Source organism: Ambystoma mexicanum, chromosome 6p (genome assembly GCF_040938575.1).
Source record: "Ambystoma mexicanum isolate Mex_15411 chromosome 6p, UKY_AmexF1_1, whole genome shotgun sequence".
In the NCBI taxonomy this organism is placed as follows: Eukaryota; Metazoa; Chordata; class Amphibia; order Caudata; family Ambystomatidae; genus Ambystoma; species Ambystoma mexicanum.
In genome coordinates, this window is record NC_090935.1 from 50,773,988 (window position 1) to 50,798,979 (window position 24,992).

General features: G+C 47.3%; 1 protein-coding gene across 2 annotated transcripts in view; it reads right to left on the minus strand.

The window, feature by feature from the left end:
- Positions 1-24,992, minus strand: part of TLN1 (talin 1) — a 1,223,782-nt gene that overhangs the window by 136,773 nt on the left and 1,062,017 nt on the right. For both annotated transcript variants that reach the window (XM_069626724.1, XM_069626725.1), the window contains one exon: positions 1,451-1,558. In XM_069626724.1, the coding sequence (XP_069482825.1) occupies positions 1,451-1,558 (108 nt within the window). The remainder of the gene's footprint in view (positions 1-1,450; positions 1,559-24,992) is intronic.

Consider the following 24,992-nt stretch of genomic DNA (forward strand, 5'->3'; position numbering starts at 1 on the left):
GATTTTGGAGACTTTGCGAGGGATAGCTTAAACTCTGCCACAGCTACTGAAGGAGGGAGAGCCGGGGGGAGTTTTGCAGCCTTGAAAACGCAGTCTCCAGCTGTGTAAAATCTGAACTGGTCTTTGAGAGGAGGGCTTGATGGCCTGCAGGTATTTTGCATATATTGCTTCGTAAGGCGCAAAAGACACACACAGCTATGCACTGTGGATTCTGCAGCTAGGACACCCAACCATAGCACAGGCTCATGTATACATCTGAAGAATGTCAAGACCAATACGACAACAGCAAATCCGTATATACACCCATGCACAACAGACAGTAGCACACCCATCAAACAATCACAGGACACAAACCTAAAGGATAAAAAGGCCACACATATGCCAGAGCACATATGTGCACCTTCTTATGCAACCCTCAGGCACCAAAGCATGCATTGGCACAGTGCACTAAAGAGTGACACTCTCACACTAGTGGAAATGTGTACACTAGCTGTGACTATGTAATTTCATCTACACGTCTCACACAAGTCGACTGTGCACCAAAGCCTCATGCGACTGAGGAATGGAAGTAACGTGCAATAATTCACAACCTCAGAGCTACTCACCGGCTTACAGGGGAGGGAAGAAAAGAAAGAAAGAAATAATAAATAAGGGAGGCAGAAGAGAACAGAAAGGTACAGTGAGACTGAAAGGCTAGGAGTCACCGGCTAGATGCAATGGCAAAAATCTATACTGCATCTGGCATACACAACTGATCAACAGGATTAAAGCAGGCAGTGCACCTGCTGTGAGTATGAGAAGGACTAACTGATACAGTGTAAGGCCCACACTACTCTACAATAACAGGGGCCGCTAATAAAACAAAAGTCCTGCACCAAGTAGAATGAAGTGGCAGGGCTTCTGCTCCCAGCACCGAATCGCACAGTCCTGTAGTGACAGAAGCCGCTGCAAACAGGACTATAAGGTAAACATAGAATAGAGGTAACTAATGTTCTGCAACAACTGAGGGAACGGTTCACAGAAATTACAGGCATGTGCTGTCTTGCATTGATCGGGGTTGCACACAAATTTGGGATGCACATGTGGTGTTCCATTCACAGGGATTGCTGCACACAGGGAGCAGATATTATAGTGCTAGGATACAGGTGTTAGCGATGGATACCAGAAACAGAACGTAGGCATGAGGGACAGACCAGTCGCCAAATGAACTTAGGACACTGTAATGAACAGGAGTGGGAAGTAAGCACTATCGATTTATCACTTGGGTCATAAGCAAAAACATTAGGTTCTGCCCTGTGCTGCAAAGGCAGAGCAGATCCTTTAGTAGCAGTGATAGAACAAAGGGGCAGCAGCTTGGAGGGATTGCATTGGGAGCAGCAGGGCAATGGAGCATAATATGCCATAACAAGGTTACATACGCCAGTCTTAGACCGAGGTTGATGGTACTTACCACCAGAACATGCTCCAGTAGGTCCAAGTAGCTGCTGGCACACTCTTTGCCATAACGCAAGGCTCTGTGATGCACATCGGCACTCACCTCTGGGTGAAAGGCAGCTTCCTGAAAAACACCACAATGAGTCAGCAAACCAAATGTATTAGACCCAAAGGGTCAACCCTTGATTTTTACTAAACTTCTATATGCCCAGCCTCTACAAAGTATCATCACTAACCTTTATCGCTTCAGTAGCACTTTATCTGAGTACTTGCTAGCTGTCTCCAAATGTTGGAAGGATTTTTTGTATGCCCTGGCATAAGATTTAAAGAGACCCACCTAGTGGGTTTCCACTAAGGTTCAAACAAACACCCACTGGTAGACATGATGAAATAGTTAGGTTTTTGGGAAGGGTGAACACAGCCATAGGGTACAGATCATTCACAAGGGAGACAAAGTAAAAGATTGTTCACATTCAAATACATTTTCAATATAAATTTGACAAGGACAGTGTGCATTAAATCAGGAACTGCTATAAGGTTTGAAACTAATTTATGATATGGCAAATTACCTACCAGTAGTAATCTTTCTGAAGTTTCTATTTGCTTAGAATCACATGCTTTGCCTAGGCCACTATTTAGTGGTTGGCAAGGATTATTACATCGTCTTTTTAATTCGAAAAGGGAGCAACGAACAGAGAAATTATTTACTGGTAAGTTTCTATGGACTCTTCTTCTGACGTTTTAGGAGGGAAACAAAGTATCCGTCTTCCCTTAAGAACAGTAATTCTTAGGGAAAATGAAAGCAAATAAAAAGGAGAACCCAAAGGGTCCCCAGAAACACTGCACAGAGGGGGACGCGTGCTGCAAAAGTGTAACTGATGCCTCTAAGAGATATGGAGGGAAGCAGGCTCCATAGAAAAAGGTGAAATAAAAAAAAGTTCCCAAAAGTCAAAGCAAATGAGAATCAATTAGGGGAAAAAGTCTCCCCTCATTCAGGAGTGAGAGAAAAAGGTTTAGAAATCTAGCAAAAATGGCTGTGGGTCTCAATAGGAGAGGGAATTAAGCATACAACTGAAATCTCCTTAACATTAGCTATTTGGTGTCCCAGCAACACGGCTCGCCTCCTCGTCTAACAGGCACCAGTGACGCCTGCTGAGAAAATCACCATGCTCAGAGCTTCCCTCTTGATTCGGAAGGGGAGTTGTAGTTAGTGACTCGGTTCGGCGGGGCATACTTTTTCCATCCAGATATCTCACCTCTGCCGATATGGGCTTGAGGTTTGGTGACGCCGGTCTCTCTGATGTTTATATTGCCGCTGGGGTTGACTTTGAATGTGTAGACGAGGTCCCAGATACGGCCTGCACTCCAGCCCCCCATTTTGAGGTACCAGGAACATACTCGCCAAGATAAGTGACGTATGAGGAACAAATAAACCAACAGAGAGCTGCACTTGGACTCTGCCCTGTGCCCATCAGAAGAGCAATGCCTGTTGAAGTGACTATAACCAGACAACCATGGGCAGACCGGTACCCACTGAGATAACCGTACCAGCAGTTAACACAAAATTAAGACTACTTGCAAACTGTCCCCAAAGAGCCTTAATGGAAGGCAAGTGGGGATGACCCAAAGGCCCAGACAGACGTACAGATGAACATAAACGACAACCGAAAGATGACAAACAAGGATGAAATGTGAAGAGTAATGATGTAATGGACTTGTAAGAAGAAACGATGTTGATATATAAAGAAACGTAACCATGAAGTGAGATGAAATATGCAACCAACCAACGCCTGTAAATAGGCTTGGAACGCAAGAAGCTAAGGAAACGGTACTGCTTACAATGCTTAGTAGAAGAACAGAGCGGCAAGCGCCAATTATATATCTACCTCAATGAAGCACATTATACAAGTGCGACTCCATTTTGTAAGAGCAGAATTAAGCCCAGGCTGCAAGGGGCCAACCAGGCCGAGATTCATATTCCAGCTAAAGCTAGAAGGAAAGAGCAGAATCGGAACTGAGCACAAAGCAGCTCATGCCTGTGAATTCGAGGTCAACTCCAAGAAGGGAGGACAGCGGCAACTTCGAAGAATCGAAACTTCAGAGCACAGCAGCCAGCCAGTGAAGGTCGAGATGAGGAGGCCACAGGCAGGTGGCGAGGCTAAGAAAGAATCAAATACACGAAAAGAAGGAAAATGAAGCAGATTCATGGTGAACAAACACGTGACCAGACAAGCGCGAAGAGGTACCAATGTCTGATGTCACTCAGAACCTGAGGATGCCCTAACCTTTCCTGACAAGAAGCTACAGTTTCGAGGCCATCCTTGCAATATGTAGCAAAGGATTTTCCCCCCGGTGTACATCCTGTTCCTTGCAGATTGATTTTCCCCTCTCCTCTCCCTCCCCTCTCCTCCCTATATCCCCTCTCTCCCTTCCCTCTCTCCCTTCCCTCTCTTCCTTCCCTCTCTTCCTTCCCTCTCTTCCTTCCCTCCCTCTCTGGTCTTTTCCCTTACACCACCTTTCACTTTCTCTTGTTAGTGTCCACGACTTCACCAACCGCTCCAACAATTGCTTTGTTTGTTCCCACTGGGACTACATCTTCTGCTCCCACTACTGCAATCACTGCTACATTCTGAACCCCCCTGTAGCTTCAGTTTTTGATCAGTTAAATCGGGTGAGGTCACAGGGGGGCTGTAGGGTCCTTACGGATTGGGTCACGAGCTGCCAATTAATGCTTCAACGTGCAGATATATCTATCGAAGAACTGGGTCTGACTCCAAAGGTAGCCAAGTCAAGATGGTGCGGATACGTTTGGTCAAACTTGAGAAATACGATTATGGACTGTAAATGCTTTGGTGATCACTTTGTGTGGTCTTGTAAAAGCTTTAACATACCAGCACTTTATTTGAAAAAACACCCATCGAGAACTTTTAGGACCCAAGTATTAAGAATTAGGCTGAACTTGGTTTTAACTAATGAAGTACTGTGCCGGCGTCTTAAAATTCCACGAGACCAGAGACTGTCATCATTGTAAAAGCAAGATTGAGACTTTAAAGCATGTGTGTGTGGTCTGTCCCAATTTTGAAAACTTAAGATCTAATTTTTTATTCGGGCTAGTTTTTTTCTCCGAAGAGGAGTTGTGGAGGAGGATTTTGAACTGTAACGAACTAAGTCTGAGTATTCATGTTTTAGAATTTTTAAAGAACGCTGCAGTACTTTTATAGTAGGATGAAATGTTTGTATGTTTGAATTTGTTTGTATGGATTTTAAAATTCACATTTTTGATATGTGAAATCTGAATTGTTCTTGAACCGTTAAAATAATTTTGTATTTTTGTAAATAATGTGTTAAAAGTACTTTTGTACTGTAGAACACAATAATATAAAATAAAAAATTACATGCACTATACTGGGCACCGGGGTGACAGCGGTTTTGCAAATTGGCACACATATATTGGAGTTAATGTGCATGGGATAAATGTTACTTTTAGGGTTATTTGAGTAATATGATACATTTTTATATTTGCACCTGCTAAAAGACAAGATGGCCAAAGGACACGGGTAAAACCTCGTGGCATGGCCATGTTTCGTCACTAGCCACAGTTTTATTTATTTATTGTATGTGTTACATGCCCAAATCCAAAGGTATCATTGGTTACTTCAATGCTTGACTAGTTACAATCTTAGAGTTCCGGTACATACATATAGTCAATTACAACTTAATCAGAGAAGTGACAGCATTAGTTAGGACCTTAGCCGAATTTGTCAAAGAGCCAGGTTTTAATCATTTTCTTGAAACGCTGGTGAGATTGCACGGTAAACGCAATGAGGCAAAACTAAAAGCACCAAAAAATGGTAGAATGTCACTGCTGCTACCAGCCTGTCCATTTAGCACACCTAGAGTAACCAAAAAGCCTTTGAGTGTTAGTCTAGGGGGAAAAAAAGTGTACCCCATTGTAAGATGCATTGTACAATGATAAAAAGTTACCACAAGTGATAAATTACTAAAAGTAGTAACGAAGTAACACGACTAAGGGAAAGAAATGTTTCCCAGTACTAACAGCCTGAAAGACGTGTCAGTTTCCCCATAACAGATGAGCAAAAGAGTGTAGTGAAGCTTAAGGCTTCACTGCACTGTCAAAGTCTAAGTCAGGATCAAAAATCAAAGCAAAATTGTTACAGGTCCATTAAAATGCAAGGAAAGGTGCAGTAAAGAGAATTCTTTCCCAACACTCTCAAATCAAGTCATTATATATCGCAAACTGCTTCCATGTAATGAACCATAAATGATATTCAACATGCCATAGGTCTACAAGATTCCATGTGATAGTATCCCTGCAAAAATGTCGCCAGAATAAATGCTGTTTTGTGCAGCAACATCATCACAGTGAACGTGCCAGGGATGGAGATATATATATATATATATGAAAAGAATGCCTTTTAAAAAAAAAGACAGCAGGTGGAATGCACTCCAGAGAGCTCCAGAGAGCAGCTGCAATCGAGAACCAGTATCCTTGCAGCAAAAGAAAGTGGAAAGAAACTCCTCAGCACTCCTGGCAACACATTTTCTTTATTGGTGTGAGTACATCAGGAAGGAAAACAAAGAACATATATAGAAAAAAACATATGAACAGAAATCGCACTCCAAATGAGGCACTTGACATCTCCCAAAATCAAAAACTCGGATCAGATAGAAGAAACAAGCTTTATTAAGTTGAAATAAATCAGCAAACAAACAACAACAAGCAGGAAAACAAAGGGGGAATCCTGAACAACGCGGTTTCCCTTCCCTGCGCGATTGGTCACGTAAGGGGAACGAGGCGTACAATCGCCTTAGATATTATATATGCATTACCTACCGTTATAGCGTTTCTAATGCTTAGATTCACATGCTGTGCATATAGTCCGACATCTATTGGTAATCGTGCAGTATTGCATCTCGTCTTTCGAGGCTCGAAAGGGGATGTCGATATGGGTGTGCTTGTAACACTATCCCCAACGTGACGTGTAGTGTACCCAAGATCTCTCACGCGTCGAGGTCCCTTGGTTGAGTTTTTTCTGCTGTGAGGGAGCCTTATGACTAACGTGAGTGAGTACAGATAGAGAATATTAAGGTGTCTGTTCTTTAGACTAAGCAGGGAGGAATGGTGAGTGCATGTGAATCCAAGCAGATACAATCATCAGAAATGCTATTACGGTAAATAATACAAGTCTTCTGATGCTTGTGAAGCTGCTTAGAGTCCCAGGCTGTGCATAGACTAGCGAGCAGTACCCATAGTTGGAGGTGGGGTGTGAGAAGGAACAGTAGTAAAGAGATGTTTTGGTACTGCTTCTCCCACCTGAAAGTGTGACCTAGCGTGAGTATCCAGGCAGTAGTGTTTTGTAAAGGTGTGGATAGAACTCCAGGTTGCTGCTTTGCAAATAGATCAGAGAGGAACATTTGCAATGAATGCTATGGAAGCCCCAGTGCCCCGAGCAGAGTGCGCTCTAGGCTTGAAGGGCACATCTCTCTTAGCAAGAGTGTGATGCAGTTTACAATCCACTTTGAGATAACTGACTTCGAGACAGGGTCCCCCTTCTCTACCAGCCGCCACTGAAATGAAAAACTGATTTGTCTTTCTTAATGGTTTTGTCTTTTCCAGATAATATAGGTCTGCCCTGTGCGCATCAAGTGTGTGTAGGAGTCTTTCTGCCATATTAGTTGGGTTCTGGAAGAAGGTGGTTAGTGCTATTAATTGGTTCACATGGAACTTTGAAATTAATTTTGGCACAGATCTAGCTTGAGTGCGCAAAACCACCTTATCTTTGAGTATTGTGACAAATGGGTCGTGGACGGAAAGGCCTTGTAATTCACTGATTCTTCTAATGGAAGTGACTGCCACTAGGAAGGCAGTCTTGTGATAGCCTTGAGGCAAACCTTATGCATCGGCTCAAAGGGAGATCCCATTAGCATAGTTAATACCACATTTAGGTCCACCATCCGGGAGCTGGGTTCGAAATGGGGGATAACGTCTTAACCCCTTCCATAAATGCCTTGATTGCTGGGATCTTCCACCACAAAACCTTCCTTTGGGATGTAGTGTATGCTGAAAGTGTAGCTAGGTGGACCACTAGACAATTAAAAACCAGACCTGAGTCCAGTAGATGAGTCGGGTATAAGACAATGTGGGTAGGTGAGCAGCCAATGGGTTTGATGCTCTTAGAATGGCACCAGATACGAAGAGTTTACATTTATTGGAATAGCAATGTCTGGTGTTAGGCTTCCTTGCCTCTGAGAATATCCATACATCTCGGAGGAAGTTGGACGTACCCAAACTATGACCCCAGGAGCCAGGCTGCTAAATTGAGGGTTTGCGGGCAAGGGTAGAGTGTTTCCTCCTTGTCCTGCGAGAGCATGTTGTATGGGCAAGGTAGCTTCATCGGAGGAGAGATTGACATTGCCATCAGAAGGGAGAACCAGGGTTGGCTACCAGAATCATTGTGACTGGCTCCTGGTGCATCTTGTGCACTATTTTGTTGAGAACGGGTGTTGAAGGTGGGGGGGGGGGGGTTGGGGGGGAGCATTGCATAAACAAATTTCCCTGACCATGTTAACCAGAGACTGTTCCCCTTGGAGCGGTTCTGGGGTACCTGGAGGTGTAATCTTCACATTGGGCATTCTCCAGAGTTGCGAACAAGTCAATCTCTGGGAAGCTCCATTCCGCAAAGATGTTGGAGATTCTGTCTTTGTGTAATTGCCATTCATACTCTGTGGGTAGAGGGAAGTCTCTGCTGAGCACGTCTGTCAGAAGATTGAGTTCCCCTGGAACGTGTTGAGGCAGGAGGAACATACTGTGTTTGAGAGCCCACTTCCAATTGTACTGGCACAGTTTGGATAGCCCCGGAGAGTGTGGCCCCGCCCCCCCTGTTTGTTCAGGTAATACATGGCCTTGGTGCTGTCCGTGAGGAGCAGTACTGTCTTCCCCTGTAGCTGTGTTTGAAAAGTGGTGGGACGCAACTGCTGGGGACCAAACGATGTGCGCCGTGCGATGAATGAGGGGAGCCATCCACCCCGTCAGAGGTGGGTGAAAAATCCATGCATCCGTAGTGAGAGTGGATTCTACTGTGGCGGTGGTGAAGGTTTTCCCCCTACAAGAGGTTTTCCCTCGCACACCACTGCAGAGAGAGAACGGGGGCTGCCGACACAACCACTAGATCTTCCCATTGTCCGCTGGCGTGACACCACTGGCTGTTGAGTCACTCTTGAATGGGAAGCATGCACAAACGTGCATGAGGGACTAGGTAAATGCAGGAAGCCATCATCCCTAACAGTCGCATAGCTTTGCATACAGTCACCTCATGACTGGCTACATAGTGAGGTATCTGGAACATCATGTTTGAACCCTCTCGTTTGAGGAGAAGACGAGGCCGTCTTCTGGCCGAATTAGAGCTCCCATAAATTGTTTGACTTGGCTGGGGGTCTAGGCTAGATATCTTCTCGTTTATTGAGAATCCCAGACTGGCGAGAAAATCTACTGTCTTTTAGGTCCTTGGTAGGCATGTTCGGTGCAAATCCCCTGTTATTAGCCAGTCGTCGAGGTAAGGATAGACTGGAATGGACTGCCTGCGCAGGTGTGCCGCTACTACCGCCAGTACCTTTGAAAATATCCTGGGGGCTGAGGCAATGCCGAAGGGAAGGACCTTCAACTGATAGTGTCTGTCCTCTGTAATTAACCTTAGGTATTTTCTGTGCACTGGCAGCATTGAAATTTGAAAGTATGCATCTTTCATGTCCAGTGTTGCCATGCAATACCCCTGTTTTAGCAGAGGGATTACTTCTTGCAGTGTTGTCATACAAAACTTTTGTGGTTTGACAAATTTGTTCGCTGGGTGCAAGTCTAGCACAGGGCGCATGGCGAGATCCTTTTTGGCTACAAGGAAGTACACTGAATAAATACCCTTGTTTACCTGTAGGACAGGGACGACTTTAACCGCACCTTTTTCTTGCAGGATCTCAACCTCTTGTAGTAGGATCTTCAGATGTTCGGGAGACAATCTTCTGGACGTTGGTGGTCGGTATCGAGGTGGTCAGTTGAACTCAATACAGTAACCGAGAGTGACTAAGGTCTTGAGCACCCGCTGGTCTGTGGTTATTCCCTCCCATGCATGGAAGAACGTTATCCATGTTTCCACTGGGGAATCTGGAGTGGCATGTGCGTTAGGCAAGATTGTATGGAGTACCCTTTGGGTGCACTACAACAACCCTGACCTTCTGGCAATAGGAACTCACCTTTGGTATAAGCGTGTACTACACAGGTTGGTAGCGTGTTGAGCAGCCAGGCTCATCTCAGGAGGGGTCAATGTGAGCTGTAGGGGAGTTACCCAGAGATTTACAGTGACAAGTATTCAAATAAACACTTACACACAAGGTTTCTTGCATAAACAATTATTATCGTATTTATCAGTCAGTTAGAATAAGCCTTCTTCAGAAGGGAGCAATATAGAAGTAACACACCGATACACTTCAAAACTACACACTCTTAGTTTCTAAATCAGTAAAGACCCTTTTGGAATGGCTCACAGTCATAACCTACACCCTCCAGTGACTTCAATAGTTAGGGTGCTGGGGACATTAATATCATACCGTTGGATTTAGAACACTTTGCAATTGGTCAAAGGAAAATGTTATTAGAACAAACAAAAGATCACAAATATTCTTAAGCAAGCAAATGCATTTAGATCCTGTAAGCAGAGGAATTCAGTAATAGGTTAAGCCAAAGTCAATGGGGGGAAAAAGCTTATATGAGCTGAAGCACTTCTGGTAGGTAAGTAGAAAAGTCTTTGCACAATGTTTTAGAAGTCTTTGAAGAAAAGAAGAATCAATGTAGGGCCACAAGCTGTTTAAGCTTGGGAGTAGTAGAAGATGCAAGCAACTCTACAATAAGAGGTAAGTTCTCTCAGACTTTACTGTACCTTTGGATTGAAGAAAAAGAGCAGCAGATGACTTCTGTTCCTGTGCAGCCCTGCAGATATCCCTGTTCCTGGGCCTCAGTCGTGGGACAAGAGGGAGGACGTCGGAGGACTCGTCACAAAGCTGGGAAACTGGCAAATCTTTGATTCCGGTATCTGTCGTCAAGCACACAAACTGGTGTCCTTCTCTCTGGCTATTCGGTTTCCAGCAGCACTCTTGAGGAAAATATAACCAGCTCCGAGAATGGTATCCAGATGGCTTACGAGTTGATTGGTCCCTCCAACTCAAAGGGAGAAGTCGTCCTTGAAGGGCTTCTCTGTCGAGATGAACTTGGCAATTCGGACCTGCAGCAGAGCTTCATCGGGCAAACCAACGGTCCAGGAGTTGCAGCAGCCGTCCTCTTCCAGCTTGTCTTTGGTGCTTTCGTTCCAGTGGTCGACTGCCTTTCAAGCCAAGGGACTCGCCCTTTAAACAGTTTTCTCCCATTCATTCCAGCCTAGCGGCAACTCACCCAGCTGGGCAGCAGTCCTTTCCGGACAGTCAGTCAGCCAATCACACCAGAGTGCATTCGGGTCTCCTAGGAGACTAAGCACAGGAAGTTTTGGGCACCTCCTTCACTTCCTGCCCACCTCAGACACTCTGGCGCCAGAGGCGGTCTTCAGTCCTGAAGCCCACTAAAGGCGTAGGATCAAAGGGACCAAACCTGGTTTGGCGCGCAGAGAAACTCTAGAAGGAACTTTCCAAAAAGAAATGGCAAAAAAAGACAACCGGGACTTGTTTAAACAAAGGAGGCTCAGACGCCATCTTGAAAAAATGGCACCCCACTGTTTAACGCTTAAAATCATGGTAGGTAGTTTGTAAAACCACTACCACCAGCCATTGAGAGAAAAGGGTAGCATTTGACTGCTGCATTAGTTTCTAGACATAGGGGATACTAGGTAACCCCTTCAGCATGTGTGTGCTGGGTCTAGGAATTTGGAAAGACTAGTAAAGTCACTTTCACTTTACTTTCTCTGGGAAACAGTAGTTTATCCCAGAGAAGGTATATAAACCTTGGGACAGCGAAACAGCTTCCCTGTGTCACTGCACTGAGGGTGCTGTGTGACATATGAAGATGCCGCCTATGGAGTTCTCTAAAACTCCATAATCAAAGAACACAAGAGTAAAACTGGCATCAAAATACATGAGTGGGAAAAAGGAGTCTCACTCTCCAGGTAAAAAAATCAAGTCCTCAAAATCCAGCAAAGTTGCTGGGGGTCTCTAAGGTAAATGGAATTAGCACATTTATGAGAATTCTTCCTAACGGACCATTCTACAAAAAGGAAGGTTTTCAATTATTTTCTAAACTCAGAGTGTTTCAATTTATCACAGTACATATGGCAGGGAATTCCAAGCACGAGGTCCTGCACATGAAAAGCATCCGTTCACACCAGGACACCGACCTGGACAGTGGAATTCCCAACAAATGTTGCCCTGATGACAGTAAACAACGGTCAGGATGGTAAACAATGGTCTTTGATGAAAAATATGAAGGAGCAGTCCTTTCCCGGAATTTAAAGATCAGAGTATCTTAAAAAGGACTCTCTGATGTCCCGATTACCAGTGAAGGTTTTTCCTAAACTGAGAAATATGTGCGGGTCTGGGTAAAGAGTAGATCAGTCTGACGGATGCGTGTTGTGTGACCTGTCAACGCTGTATTTGGCCTTTTGGGATGCCAATTTACAGCGCATTGCAATAGTCTAATCTAGAGTTAACTAAAGCGGCAACAATGAAAGGTCAATGTTTCTCTGAAACAAGAGGCAGCAGGGGCTTCAGAGCGGCAACAATGAAAGGTCAATGTTTCTCTGAAACAAGAGGCAGCAGGGGCTTCAGAGCGGCAACAATGAAAGGTCAATGTTTCTCTGAAACAAGAGGCAGCAGGGGCTTCAGAGCGGCAACAATGAAAGGTCAATGTGTCTCTGAAACAAGAGGCACCAGGGCTTCAGAGTGGCAACAATGAAAGGTCAATGTGTCTCTGAAACAAGAGGCAGCAGGGGCTTCAGAGCGGCAACAATGAAAGGTCAATGTTTCTCTGAAACAAGAGGCAGCAGGGGCTTCAGAGCGGCAACAATGAAAGGTCAATGTTTCTCTGAAACAAGAGGCAGCAGGGGCTTCAGAGCGGCAACAATGAAAGGTCAATGTTTCTCTGAAACAAGAGGCAGCAGGGGCTTCAGAGCGGCAACAATGAAAGGTCAATGTTTCTCTGAAACAAGAGGCAGCAGGGGCTTCAGAGCGGCAACAATGAAAGGTCAATGTTTCTCTGAAACAAGAGGCAGCAGGGGCTTCAGAGCGGCAACAATGAAAGGTCAATGTTTCTCTGAAACAAGAGGCAGCAGGGGCTTCAGAGCGGCAACAATGAAAGGTCAATGTTTCTCTGAAACAAGAGGCAGCAGGGGCTTCAGAGCGGCAACAATGAAAGGTCAATGTGTCTCTGAAACAAGAGGCTGCAGGGCTTCAGAGTGGCAACAATGAAAGGTCAATGTGTCTCTGAAACAAGAGGCAGCAGGGCTTCAGAGCGGCAACAATGAAAGGTCAATGTGTCTCTGAAACAAGAGGCAGCAGGGGCTTCAGAGTGGCAACAATGAAAGGTCAATGTGTCTCTGAAACAAGAGGCAGCAGGGGTTTCAGAGCGGCGACAATGAAAGGTCAATGTGTCTCTGAAACAAGAGGCAGCAGGGCTTCAGAGCGGCGACAATGAAAGGTCAATGTGTCTCTGAAACAAGAGGCAGCAGGGGTTTCAGCAATCTAAGGTGATAATACACAGATTTTATCTTTTCATTTATCTGCAAATTATTGCAGAGATTTGCCTGCCAGATGCACCCATGGTTCTTTACCTTAGATGCAAATGTTGCGGGAGCCCCAAAAAGTGCAGGACAGGACATATGCTAAGAGATTTTACTAAGTTTTGAGTTAGAACCAAAGATTATAATCTGTTTTAGCTGGAATCCAATTTTTGATCTTACTTGCACAGGCAAACACTCGATCCACAGTTTCCACTGGCTCTCTTAATCGGACATCAATCTGCAGATCATCCACATATGAATGCAGATCAAACTCTGAGAAGATGTCCAATAGGGGACGGCTATAGGTATTGAATAACAGTGGAGAGAGAGAAGGGCCCTGAGGCACACCACATTTCACTGGAAGCAAATCAGAACTGAACGATCCCAGTTTGACCTGTTGAGTCCGACCAGTCAAAAAGGATGTAAACCATTTCAGTGAGTCATCAGACAACAACCACTGTAGAAATAATAAGTTACTCACCGTAGTGACTAACATACTCTTAGTCCCCTTTCCCCCATACTGAATGGGCGATTACAACTGAATGTAGTCCCAGGGTGGAGAGGAGACCCTCCTTAAGCAAACAGGTTCCTAAGAACCGCCTGTCCGAAAGCCGCCTCTGATCTAGAGCATAGTGCTTGCAGAAAGCCGAAGGGGTGGCCCATGTGGCCGCCCCGCTTAGGACTTGCCAGGGGACATGCTGCTGGAAAGCGATGGCAGTTGCCTTGGCTCTGACCGCGTGGGCATGCATGTTGGACGGGGGTGGCTTATGCTGTCCCTCGTAGGCTTCTCTGATGGCAGAGACCATCCACTGGGCTATGGAGGCCTTGGATGCCCGATACCCCGGTCTTGAGCCTCAAAAGGTGATGAATAGAGCGTCCGACTTCCGGAAGCTCTTCGTCCTATCCAGGTAGAATTTCAGTGCACGGCTGACGTCAAGGCAGAGCAAAACTCTCTGCACCTCATCTTTGGGCTTCGCAAAAAACGTGGGCAGCACAATTTCCTCGTTCAGATGGAATGCAGAAGGCACCTTAGGAAGGAACAAAAATATCCTCAACAAATTACAAATACTTCAAAATTACGTCTTGAGAACTGCCCTAATTCTAACCAATAAAGAAAACATACTCTAACCTCAGAAGAGACCACCACTGGCTAAAGATAAGTGATAGGATGTTACTTAAAACTGTATCACTCATCGTTAAATGCCTCAATAACGCAGCTTCCCCATACCTCACAGAGAGAATGACCAGAAAAACCTTGACTCGTCCATCCAGAGTATCCAAGTACCAACTCTCCTTAGAGATACCTAGGTTCAAGTTAACAAAATCTGGAGGAGGCAGTTGCCCAGTGAAAGCTGCACAACACTTGAATGCACTCCCTCTGAGCCTTAGAACTCATCAATCCCATCTTAGTTTCAGAATTAACTCCCTAAACTGGCTGCGGTCCAATGATCCATGACTCTCGGACACATGTACCTATTCATATACCTGACCATGAATGCACTTACTCTACTGTACCACACTTAAATGCATATATGTAACCCAGTGTATCCCTCAATGTAACCCACTTGTATTGGTCTTGTTTGCACTGTATTGATGGCATGTTGTAACTAAGTCTTAAGTATTCTTATCTGCTGCGCCTGGTTACCTACGGGTTTGGTGCGCATTACCAAATAAACAATCGGTTTGGAGGAGGAAAAACTCTCCTCCTCAGAGTTTCTGTAAACTCTAATGGCTGCCAGGTAAGTGCAGCAAGTGTCCCCCTGCACGCCTAAATGGGTGAGATGCACCGAAAGAGAGTACATCATCCAGGGAACATGCCAGAGGGTTAATGCCCTTAGAGTCTGCCCAGTGGCAGAACCCGGTCCAAGGAGGCCAAGGAACTGCGAGACTTGTCCTTGGCCTCAAGCCCAGGGACCGTATCTCTCCAGGACTGAAATCTCTACACTGGCTCCCAGTTGCTGCGAGGATCAAGTTCAAAACCCTCTGCATTGACCACAAGTCCGCCTGGGGCCTAAATACCTTCAACTCTCTCTTCCTAAATATCTTCCTTCTCGAGCTCTTCGCTCATCCGCCTCCAACTCCCTCAGGGTCAGCCGCTTCTCTAAGCAACGAGTTGGGGGTAGATCTCTCTCTGCGGCAGGGGCTTCCCTCTGGAACAGCCTTCCTGCCTCCCTGAAACTTGAGAACCATCTCCGTTTCCGGAAGCACCTCAAAACCTTCCTCTTTGCCTCCGCTTTCTCTCCCCCTCTCCCCTGCTAATGCTGGACTGAAACTGCACCGAATCCGCAACTGGGACTTTCTCACTGATCTCGGTCCTTGGCCCTGCCACTCTCCACTTGCACTGCCTCCCTGGCAACCCCTGCACTGCAGGACTGTCTATGTATCCCTACAGCCCCCTTCCCAGCACTTGTCTGCACTTACCTTGCACTTGCCACCAGCTGGCCCTATTTATCTTTTTTCCTACCCTGTACTGCACTTTCCCCCCCTCCCTTTCCCCTTTTCCCTTCCCCCTACCCATGCACTTGCGCGATCTGGATGATACCTGGCCTAGTAGGATCGTTGTCGGTCTTCCCTCTGTTCCCCCCTCCCTGCCTCGTCGCGCCTTGAAACACTTGTGTATAGGCGCATTACAAATGCCTTATCATATATCACTTGCTCTTATACCTGGCCCTGGTGGATTTGCTCCTGGTGTCCTGTATGTTCTCCAGATTAGCTTTATAGAGGCTGAGATGTCCTAGTGAAACCTGTTCAGGAACCACACTGTGAGGGCTAATTTCTTTGGTGCGGGGTGGATGACCCTGCCCCCCTGCTGTGCCAGAAGATGTGCTGGGTCTGTCAGCAGGCGCATGGGAGGCTTCCAAGAATGATGCGGAGGTGGCGAGACTCCTTGATCTTGCATATCTGAAAGGCATCGCCCAGGGAGCCCGGACCGTGACCCTGCCAGGAGGCGAACAGTTGGCAGTTCGGGTTGTCCCTGGAGGCAAAGAAGTCCACCTGAGGGTGACCCCATTTGCAAAAGATCTCCTGCAGCACTAGGTCATTCAACTGCCACTCGTAGATGTCCGCTCCCAGTCGGCTGAGCCTGTCTGACTCCAGGCTGGATTGCCCCGGTAGGTGGACCGCCGTGAGGTAAATGTTGTTCTCCAGGGCCCACTCCCACATGCCGATTGCCAGCCTGCACAGTAGAGGGGATCTGGCATCTCCCTGCTTGTTGAAGTAGAAAATGCTGGTCGAGTTGTCTGTCTGAATGAGGACGACCTTGCCCTGAGCACCAGCCAGATGGCCTTCAGTTCCAGCCAATTGATGTGGTACTCCTGCCGGGTCCAGGTGCCATGGAGGCAGTGGTTTTTCAGGGTGGCCGCCCCAACCCTCGAGAGAAAGGAGTCCATGGTGATGGTGACCTGTGGTGTAGGTTGCCGGAAAGGCTTGTCCGTCCGCAGCTTGCAGTCCATTGACTACCATGTGAGGTCTTGTGACAGAGGAACGTTGATCATCTCTGACTGATGGCCCCGTTCCTGGTTCCAAGATCCTGCAAAGTGCAGTTGTATCTTCCTGAGCCTCGTGTGGTGGACGGCCAAGAGGACTGCTGCCATGAGACCCCGCATGTGTTGGTACCACCAGGCCGAGGTCACTTCTCTGCTGAGGAAGTGTGCTGAGGCTCTCTTGCGTGCCGTGATCTTGTCCTCCGAGGGAAAAACTCTCAGAGCACGTGTCCCAAATGAGGTCCAAGAAGGTCAGAGTCTGCACGGGCTGCAGCTGTGACTTCGAGGTTGAGCGAAAAACCCAGCTTGTGCAGTGTGTTCATAAGAGCGTGGGAGGTATGGTGCACTGCTTCCGAAGATGTAGCATTGACGAGCCAGTCGTCCAGGTACGGGTTAATGTAGTGGCCTTGCGACCTCAGACAGTCCGCCACCGTGTTAATCAGCCTGGTAAAGACCCTGGGGGCCCGAGTTGAGGCTGAAAGGGAGCACCTTGTATTGGAAACGGTAGTCCCCGATCCTGAATCGTAGAAAGGAATGATGAGGCTGCCATATCGGGACGTGTAGGTATGCATCCTTCAGATCCAGGGAGCACATCCAGTCTCCCTTGCACAATGTCTCCACTATCAAAGCTGGCATAACCATCTTGAATTTTTGTAGGGGTAGGGAGAGGGTGGAAAGGTCCAGCACAACTCTAAGGCCCGTCTGGTTCTTTTTCTGCAAGGCGAAAATCCTGGAGTAAAAGCCCAAGCCTCTCTGGGAGGCTGGGACTTCCTCCACTGCCTGGCTCTCGACAAGCGACCAGATCTGCACCAAAAAGACTTGCTGTCCCAACCCGTGGCAGTGGAGGGGAGGAGGGAGGAGAGGCTGGGATAGGGAGGTGGTACCCCGAGGAGACTACATAGAGGAACCAGGGGTCCGCGAAATTCTGGCACCAAAAATGTGCATGGAGAGCAAGCCTGCCCACCACTGGAGACACGTGGACCCGGAGGGGCGTGTCATGCCTGCTTTCCCTCTCAGGCTGCTGCGGCAGAGGGGGACTGGAAAAAGCCCTTACTCTCCCCCGCCCCTCTTATTGTTGTTTGCGCCGATGCTGGGACGGTGAATGGTCAGGCTGCCTGGACCTCCGCTCTTGGAAGCCGCGGAAACCACTGTATGTACGCCCCCTTTTTAAAATTATTTGTAATGTGCACCAGACCCAAGGGTATCAGGGCGCAGCAGTTACAAGAATATGCGAAGCTTAGTTACAGTGAATCATATGGGATACATTACTCACCGTAATCATATTTCTGATGCTTGTATCTGCTTAGATTCACATGCTGTGCATAGGCCGACATCTAGTGGAAGTTGCGGAGTATTACAGTTTGTTTTTCGAAACTCGAAAATGGGCGTCGACACAGAGCGTGCCAGTAATACTATCTCTAGTGTGACGTCCACTGTACCCATGATCCCTCACGCGTGTAGGACCCTCAGATTGTATTTTTTCCGACATGAGGAGTAGCGTGAGTATAGATAATCCAAGCAGATAGAAAGAAAGGTAAGACTACAAGCATATATGCGCCTTCTCTCAGAGGGGAGAAAGGGTGGGTCGCATGTGAATCTAAGCAGATACAAGCATCAGAAATACAATTACGGTGAGTAATGTATCCCTTCTGAGGCTTGTGGAATCTGCTTAGATCACATGCTGTGCATAGATTAGCGAGCAGTACCTGAAGGAGGTGGGATGTGAGAAGGGTCATGAGCAAATAAATGTCTTAGAACCGCTTGTCCCACTTGTGTATCTGTCTTGGAATGTGTGTCAATGCAGTAGTGCTGAGTAGAAGTGTGAATAGAGCTCCAAGAAGCTGCTTTGCAAATGGTGTCAAGGGGTACATTTGGAATGAAAGCCAGAGTGGCCCCAATGCCTCTTGTAGAGTGGGTTCTTGGCGTGAAAGGCAGAGTTTTTTCAGAAAGGGAAAAACACAGCTGGATACAGTTAATAATCCACTTAGAGATGGCACCTTTAGAGACGCAATCCCCCTCTCTGCCTGTAGCTACGGAGACAAACAGTTGGTCTGTTTTCCTTAGCGGTCTGGTCTTGTTTACATAGTAGAGGACCGCCCTATGCACATCTACGGTGTGTACTTTCACCTCAGCCGAGTTTTGTGGTTTTTGGAAGAAAGCCGGAAGCTCGATGGACTGGTTCACGTGGAATTTGGGAATAAAGTTAGGTGAGAACCTAGGGTGTGTACGCAAAACCAGTTTATCCTTGTGAACTGTAAAGAAAGGATCCTGCACTGACAGAGCCTGCATTTCACTAACCCTTCTTATGGATGTAATAGCTACTAAGAAGGCTGTCTTATAAGTCAGGTGTTTGAGACTACTTTTATGCATGGGTTCGAATGGGGGGCCCATGAGTTTAGCTAGCACCACATTAAGGTCCCACCCTGGTGGTGGGTTTGAAATAGGAGGGTGAAGTCTCTTTACTCCTTCCACGAAGGCTTTAACCACTGGAACTTTCCACCACAACACCTTGTTATGGGAGGTGGTGTATGCTGACAGAGCTGCCAGATGCACCTTCAGTGAGTTAAAAACCAGTCCTGCATCCAGCAGGTGGAGCATGTATGTGACAATAGTTAAAGGAGTGCAAACAACTGGGTTGATTTGTCTATTCTGGCACCAGATAACGAATCTCTTCCACTTGTCAAAGTAGCAGTTCCTCGTGTTAGGCTTCCTAGATTCTTTTAGGATGTCCATACATCTTTGAGGTAAATTTAGATGTCCAAACTCTATGACCTAAGGAGCCATGCTGCAAGGTTCATTGAGCTGGGTAGAGGATGTACTGTTTGATCTTGATGCTGGGACAGTAGGTTGTACCAGCCCGGGAGTTTGATGGGGACGCACGTCGCTAGTCTGCGTAAGTGTTTGGGAACCACGGTTGTCTCGCACACATGGGAGCAACTAGGACGAGCGTCATCGATTCTCTGTTCATCTTGTTCACCAACTTCCTGGAGAGGAGTTGGTGGAAAAGCGTATGCAAACATTCCTGACCAGTTCATCCACAGGGCGTTCCCTTGGGATCCTGGTTGTGGGAATCTGGATGCGAATCTTGGGCATTGTCTGTTTTCGCTTGTGGCGAATAGGTCTATGATGGGAGAACCCCACTGGGAGAAGAGATCTTTTACGATTTCTCTGTGTAGACACCATTCGTGCTCCTCTGGGAGGGGAGCTCTGCTTAGTGCATCTGCTAGAGAATTGAGATCCCCTGGAACATGTTGCGATGACAGGAAGATGTTCTGTTTGAGTGCCCATGTCCAAATTTTCTGGGCAAGTTTGTACAGATTTGGCGAAGAGTCCCTCCCTGCTTGCTTATGTAAAACATGGCTGTAGTGCTGTCCGTCCGGATCTGCACTGACAGATTCAGCATGTAGGGTTCGAACGCTTGAAGCGCTCTGAATACTGCCAGAAGCTCTAGCAGGTTGATGTGATTCTTGGCCACTGAGTGAGACCAGAGACCCTGAGCTGTGTGGAGGAGGTGAGCTCCCCACTCTGTCAGGCATGCATCGGTTGTCACTACGGCCTATATCTCGGGATCGTAAAAGGGTTTCCCCTTGGACAGATTTTCTCTTGTCCACCAGTGAAGGCTTTGTACCAGTGTTGGCGAAACGACCGCTAGATCGTCCCACTGACCACTTGCCGGAGACCACTGTTTCGCCAACCATTCCTGCATGTGACCCATGCGCAGGCGCGCGTTGGGGACCAGGTAAATACATGACGCCATCATGCCTAGCAAACGCATTGCTTTGCGTACCGTTATCTGACGACCAGCCTGATATTGAGGAATTTGGAGGTAGTATATTCCGAATTCTCTCCTCTGATGGAAAGGTCAACCCCTCTTGTGTGTCTAGGATAGGTCCTAGGAACTGTTTCGAGGTGCTTGGCACCAGACTTGACTTTCTCGTTTATTGAGAAACCCAATTCGTTCTGCAAATTGCTGGGGTTTCCACCGTGATGAGCCAGTCCAGGTAAGGGTACACCCTGATTGCCTCCCTGCGCAGGTGTGCTGCCGCCACCGCCAGTACCTTGGTGAATACCCTTGGAGCCGAGGCTATTCCGAAGGGCAGTACCTTGAACTGGTAGTGCCAACTGTCCATCTTGAAGCGCAAGTACTTTCTGTGCGCTGGGAACATGGATATATGAAAATAGGCATCTTTCATGTCCAATGTTGCCATGTAGTCCCCCTTTTTTTAGGAGGGGGATTACCTCTTGGAGAGTAGTCATGCAAAACCTTTGGGGCTTGACATATTTGTTTTCGGGCCATAAGTCTAATACTGGGCACATTGTTAGATCTTTCTTTGATAAAAGGAAGTAAGTTGAATAAATACCCTGGTCTACCTGGTGTCCCGGGACGAGTTTGATCGCGTCCTTTGCTAGCAGATTGACGATCTCCTCAAGGAGGATTCTTTGGTGGTCTAGAGAATGTGTTCTTTGTCGTGGAGGGTGGTTTCGGGGACGCTCTAAGAGTTCTATGCAGTATCCTGCGGACACTGTGGACAGCACCCATCTGTCTGATGTGATCCTTTCTCAAGCTTGGGTGAAGTTGGAAATGCGTCCTACTGGGGATGCGTGAGAAGGGACCCTGAACGGAGCATCACTGTTTTGGTGGAGGCGTGCCACCGCCTCCAATGAGCTGCCTCTACCTTTACCCCGTCCTCTCTTATTCCCTCTACTGTAACCTTGGGTAGACTGTTGGTTATTGTTCCACTGCGTACCCTGGCCCTGGGACTAGTTTGGCCCTCTTTGGGAATTTTGTCCGCGTGTGCGGCGAAAATTGCCATTACCCCTTTGATTAGGGGGTTTGGTGGTTAGTTGACTTAGGCACTTGTGTTTCATGCTCGTCCTTGGCATTTTTCAGCGCGTCCTCGCCTTACTGAATAATAGATCTGGCTCAACCAGTTTGTATAACAATGGTGCTTGTGTTTCGGCCTTGAATCCAGACTGCCGTAACCAAGCGTGTCTCTTGATAACAGTACCCTCTGCTATCAATCTACCGGCATTATCGGCGGCATCAAAGGTTGCTTTTAAAATGCAACCGTATACGGCTCTTCCTTCCGCTGAGACTCGTGCCAATTGGCTCTTTAGGGGCTCTGGGGCGGAATCTATGAGTGCCACGACTTCCTCCCACTGGTGGCAGTTATAACTCGCCAGTAGGGTGGTGGAGTTGGCGATTCTTGCTTGGTAGGCGGAAGTGGAGGCAACCTTTCTGACGAACCCATAGATTTTCTTGCTCTCCTTGTCGGGAGGAGCTTCTGATAAGGGTGTTCCTGCCCTCTTGCGGGTGTTTGTAACGACTAGGGAGTCCGGTTTCAGATGCCCTCTTATATACAGTGGGTCTGATTGGACTGCCCTGAATAGCTTCTCAATCCTGGGATTGACTGCCCTGGTGAGATTGGGGTTTACCAGTGAAGGGTCCATTCTTCTTTGGATGGACTTAAGGATAGGGATGGCCTGCGCAACAGGTCTCCTTTATCCCACCAACTCTTCTTCAAAATCTCTTTCCTCTTGAGCACGCGGGGTGTCAATGTGGAAGTGGTTTGCTGCTCTAGATAGGACCTCATATCGGAGGGTGTGGTTGTCGACAGGGGAGTCGGTAACCGGTGGTTCTTTATCTACCGGGGAATCTACCCTGTATATTTCTGGGTCGTCCTCTTCCTCCTCTTGTTCCTCATCGTCCCCATAGTAGTCTGTCCCAGTCTGTTCTTCCAACATGCCCAAATCTGTATCCTCACAAAGGGAAGGATCTTCTTGTTCCTGAGAATAAGGGTGAATGTGGAAGGGATCTGAAGACTGTGTTGTTGCGAACCGGGACTTTTTACTTGGGGGGGAAAGGATCCTTGGAGCCTGAGGGTGCTGACCCGTCGGGGTTTTAAGTGAGAAAATGTTCGCGATTTTTAGAATAGAAATCTGCCAATGATGACATTCTTGACATGACTATGTCCTCACTGGACCACTCTCTTGAACTGGGAATGACACTGCCTGGGGGGAGTTTCCCTGACTCGTCTATAATAGAGGTGTGAGACCTGTCTGTTTGAGTGGAGTGGAATGTTTCTGCGGTGTGGAAGTAGGCTGAGACTGCTTCCTCTGTTTCCCTCCCTCCCCATGGCTGGAAGAGTGTTTGCCCTGCTTCTTTGGGCCTTCGGAGCCATTCAATGACTGGCGTCGAGCATCGGTAGTGGTACTATCCTTCGACCGTGTAGGTTGGGATTTGGGAATGGGCGTTACTTATACTGACGCCAACTCCTGGAGTGCGGTCTGGGGATAGAGGTCGGTGTCGTCTTCCGACGATTGAACCTCGGTTACCTTGGGGAGCGAGGCACTTTTGGCAATAGGGGATGATTGCCTGGCGTCATGCGGCGATCTAGATAGCGAAGCCGAGAGGACGCCGATTCGGACCGTTCCCTATGTGCCTCTTTCCGAGAACTCGACATGCGCATCGTGTCTCGGTGGGACTTCGTGTGTTTGGAAGTGCTGTGGGTTGCGCTTACGTCGCCGGGGGTCTTCCCCATAGCCGCCCTGCCGGACGAACTTTCCGAGGTCGGGGACCTGCGCCTGGCTGTCTTTCGACACAGTGTTGCCCTCGCCGTCCGAAAGTACGGCATCGCTGCCGTCGCTGAAGGCACCCTCCACGGCCATGGCCTCTTGACGCCTGGCGTGGTGGGCCAAACGCTTGGTGGAACGGTCTTTTAGTGTTTTAGGTTTGAACCTACTACACGCTCTGCAATTTGCCCCGGGGTGATCCCTTGGCAAGCAGAGATTGCACGTGGCGTGTCTGTCAACCCAAGGATACTTGCGGTTGCACTTTGGGCAAAATTGGAAAGGGGTACCCTCCATACGCACCTTGAGGCAGCGGGCTGGTAAGTGTAGGAATATATATAAGAAAATATATAAGAGTGTAGAGTATGTCCACCCCCCACTCTCCCTACTTGTAGGGCCGAGGCCAGAGGCCTTCTGAGGCCCGGGCCGAGGCCAGAGGCCTTCCTAGGCCCACTCTGTCATGAAGCTCTCGACGGTCGCCTTCTTCTCCGGTTCGGCGTCGAGTGTCGAATTTTGACATTAGGGTGGAGAAAAAATGGGGAAATATAACAATATTTTTCAAAGTATGGCTAATGGCAGGGAACTCTGCTGAATGCTTCCGACCAGTATGGTGGAAAAAACAATCTGAGGGTCCTACACGCGTGAGGGATCATGGGTACAGTGGACGTCACACTAGGGATAGTTTTACTGGGACGCCCTGTGTTGACACCCATTTTCGAGTTTCGAAAAAAACAACTAATACTCCGCAACTTCCACTAGATGTCGGCCTATGCACAGCATGTGTTCTAAGCAGATTCCACAAGCCTCAGAAATTAAGATACATTATTTACAGAAGCAGGATATGCAGATATTTAAAAAAGTTACATACAATGTACACGAGAAAGAAGTTATCATCTTGTGGATAGCTGTTAGGCAATTATTAGTTGCGCATCATGCAAATTAGTAATCAGTAGATTTTAGCCACAACATAGTATTAGCTCTGAAGCACTGGTAGGGCTGGTCTACTCTTAATGTAGGAGGCAGGGAGTTCCATAGTTTGGCTTCTTTAACAGGAAAACTATTGCCTCCAATCGTAGTTCGTTTGAAGCTGGGGATGGACAAGCAGTCTCGGTTTGCTGATCTGGTTGGTCTTAGGGATGTCCGTTTGTGGAATCTTTCGGCTAGGTAGATAGGTGCGGCATTGTTAAGCGATTTATGGGTAAGCGATGCAGTTTTTAGTAGGATTTTGTAATTTGTTCTCAGCCAGTTCTGTCGTCTCCTCTCAGAAATGTGGATACCTAAGGCCGCTCTAAGGGCATTCTTTTGTAAGGTTTGGATTTTTAAAATAATGGATTTGTTGGAGCCTATGTATAGGGCATTACAAAAATCCAGCCGTGACAGGATAAGGGCTCTGGCCAGAATGGTACAGCAGTTGTCCAAGAGAAACGGTTTGCCTGTTCTGATGAGTTTACATGTGTATGCCGTAGAGGAGGCTAGCATGTAAACCGGTGTAGAAAAGGATAGGGTAGAGTCGAGGTATAAGTCTGGAGTTTTTACCTCCTGGGCTACCTTGATAAGGTTACCGTCAAGTATGAAAGAGCAGTAGTCCGGTCCTAGTTTTTTTTTTTAAGTTAGAGGTGGTGCCCAAGATGATGAGTTCTGTTTTATCATCATTCAGGCATAGACCATGCGTGGCCATCCATACCTGGATGATGTACACTCTATTCACCAAGGCCAAATACTTGTCGTAATCTCCTGT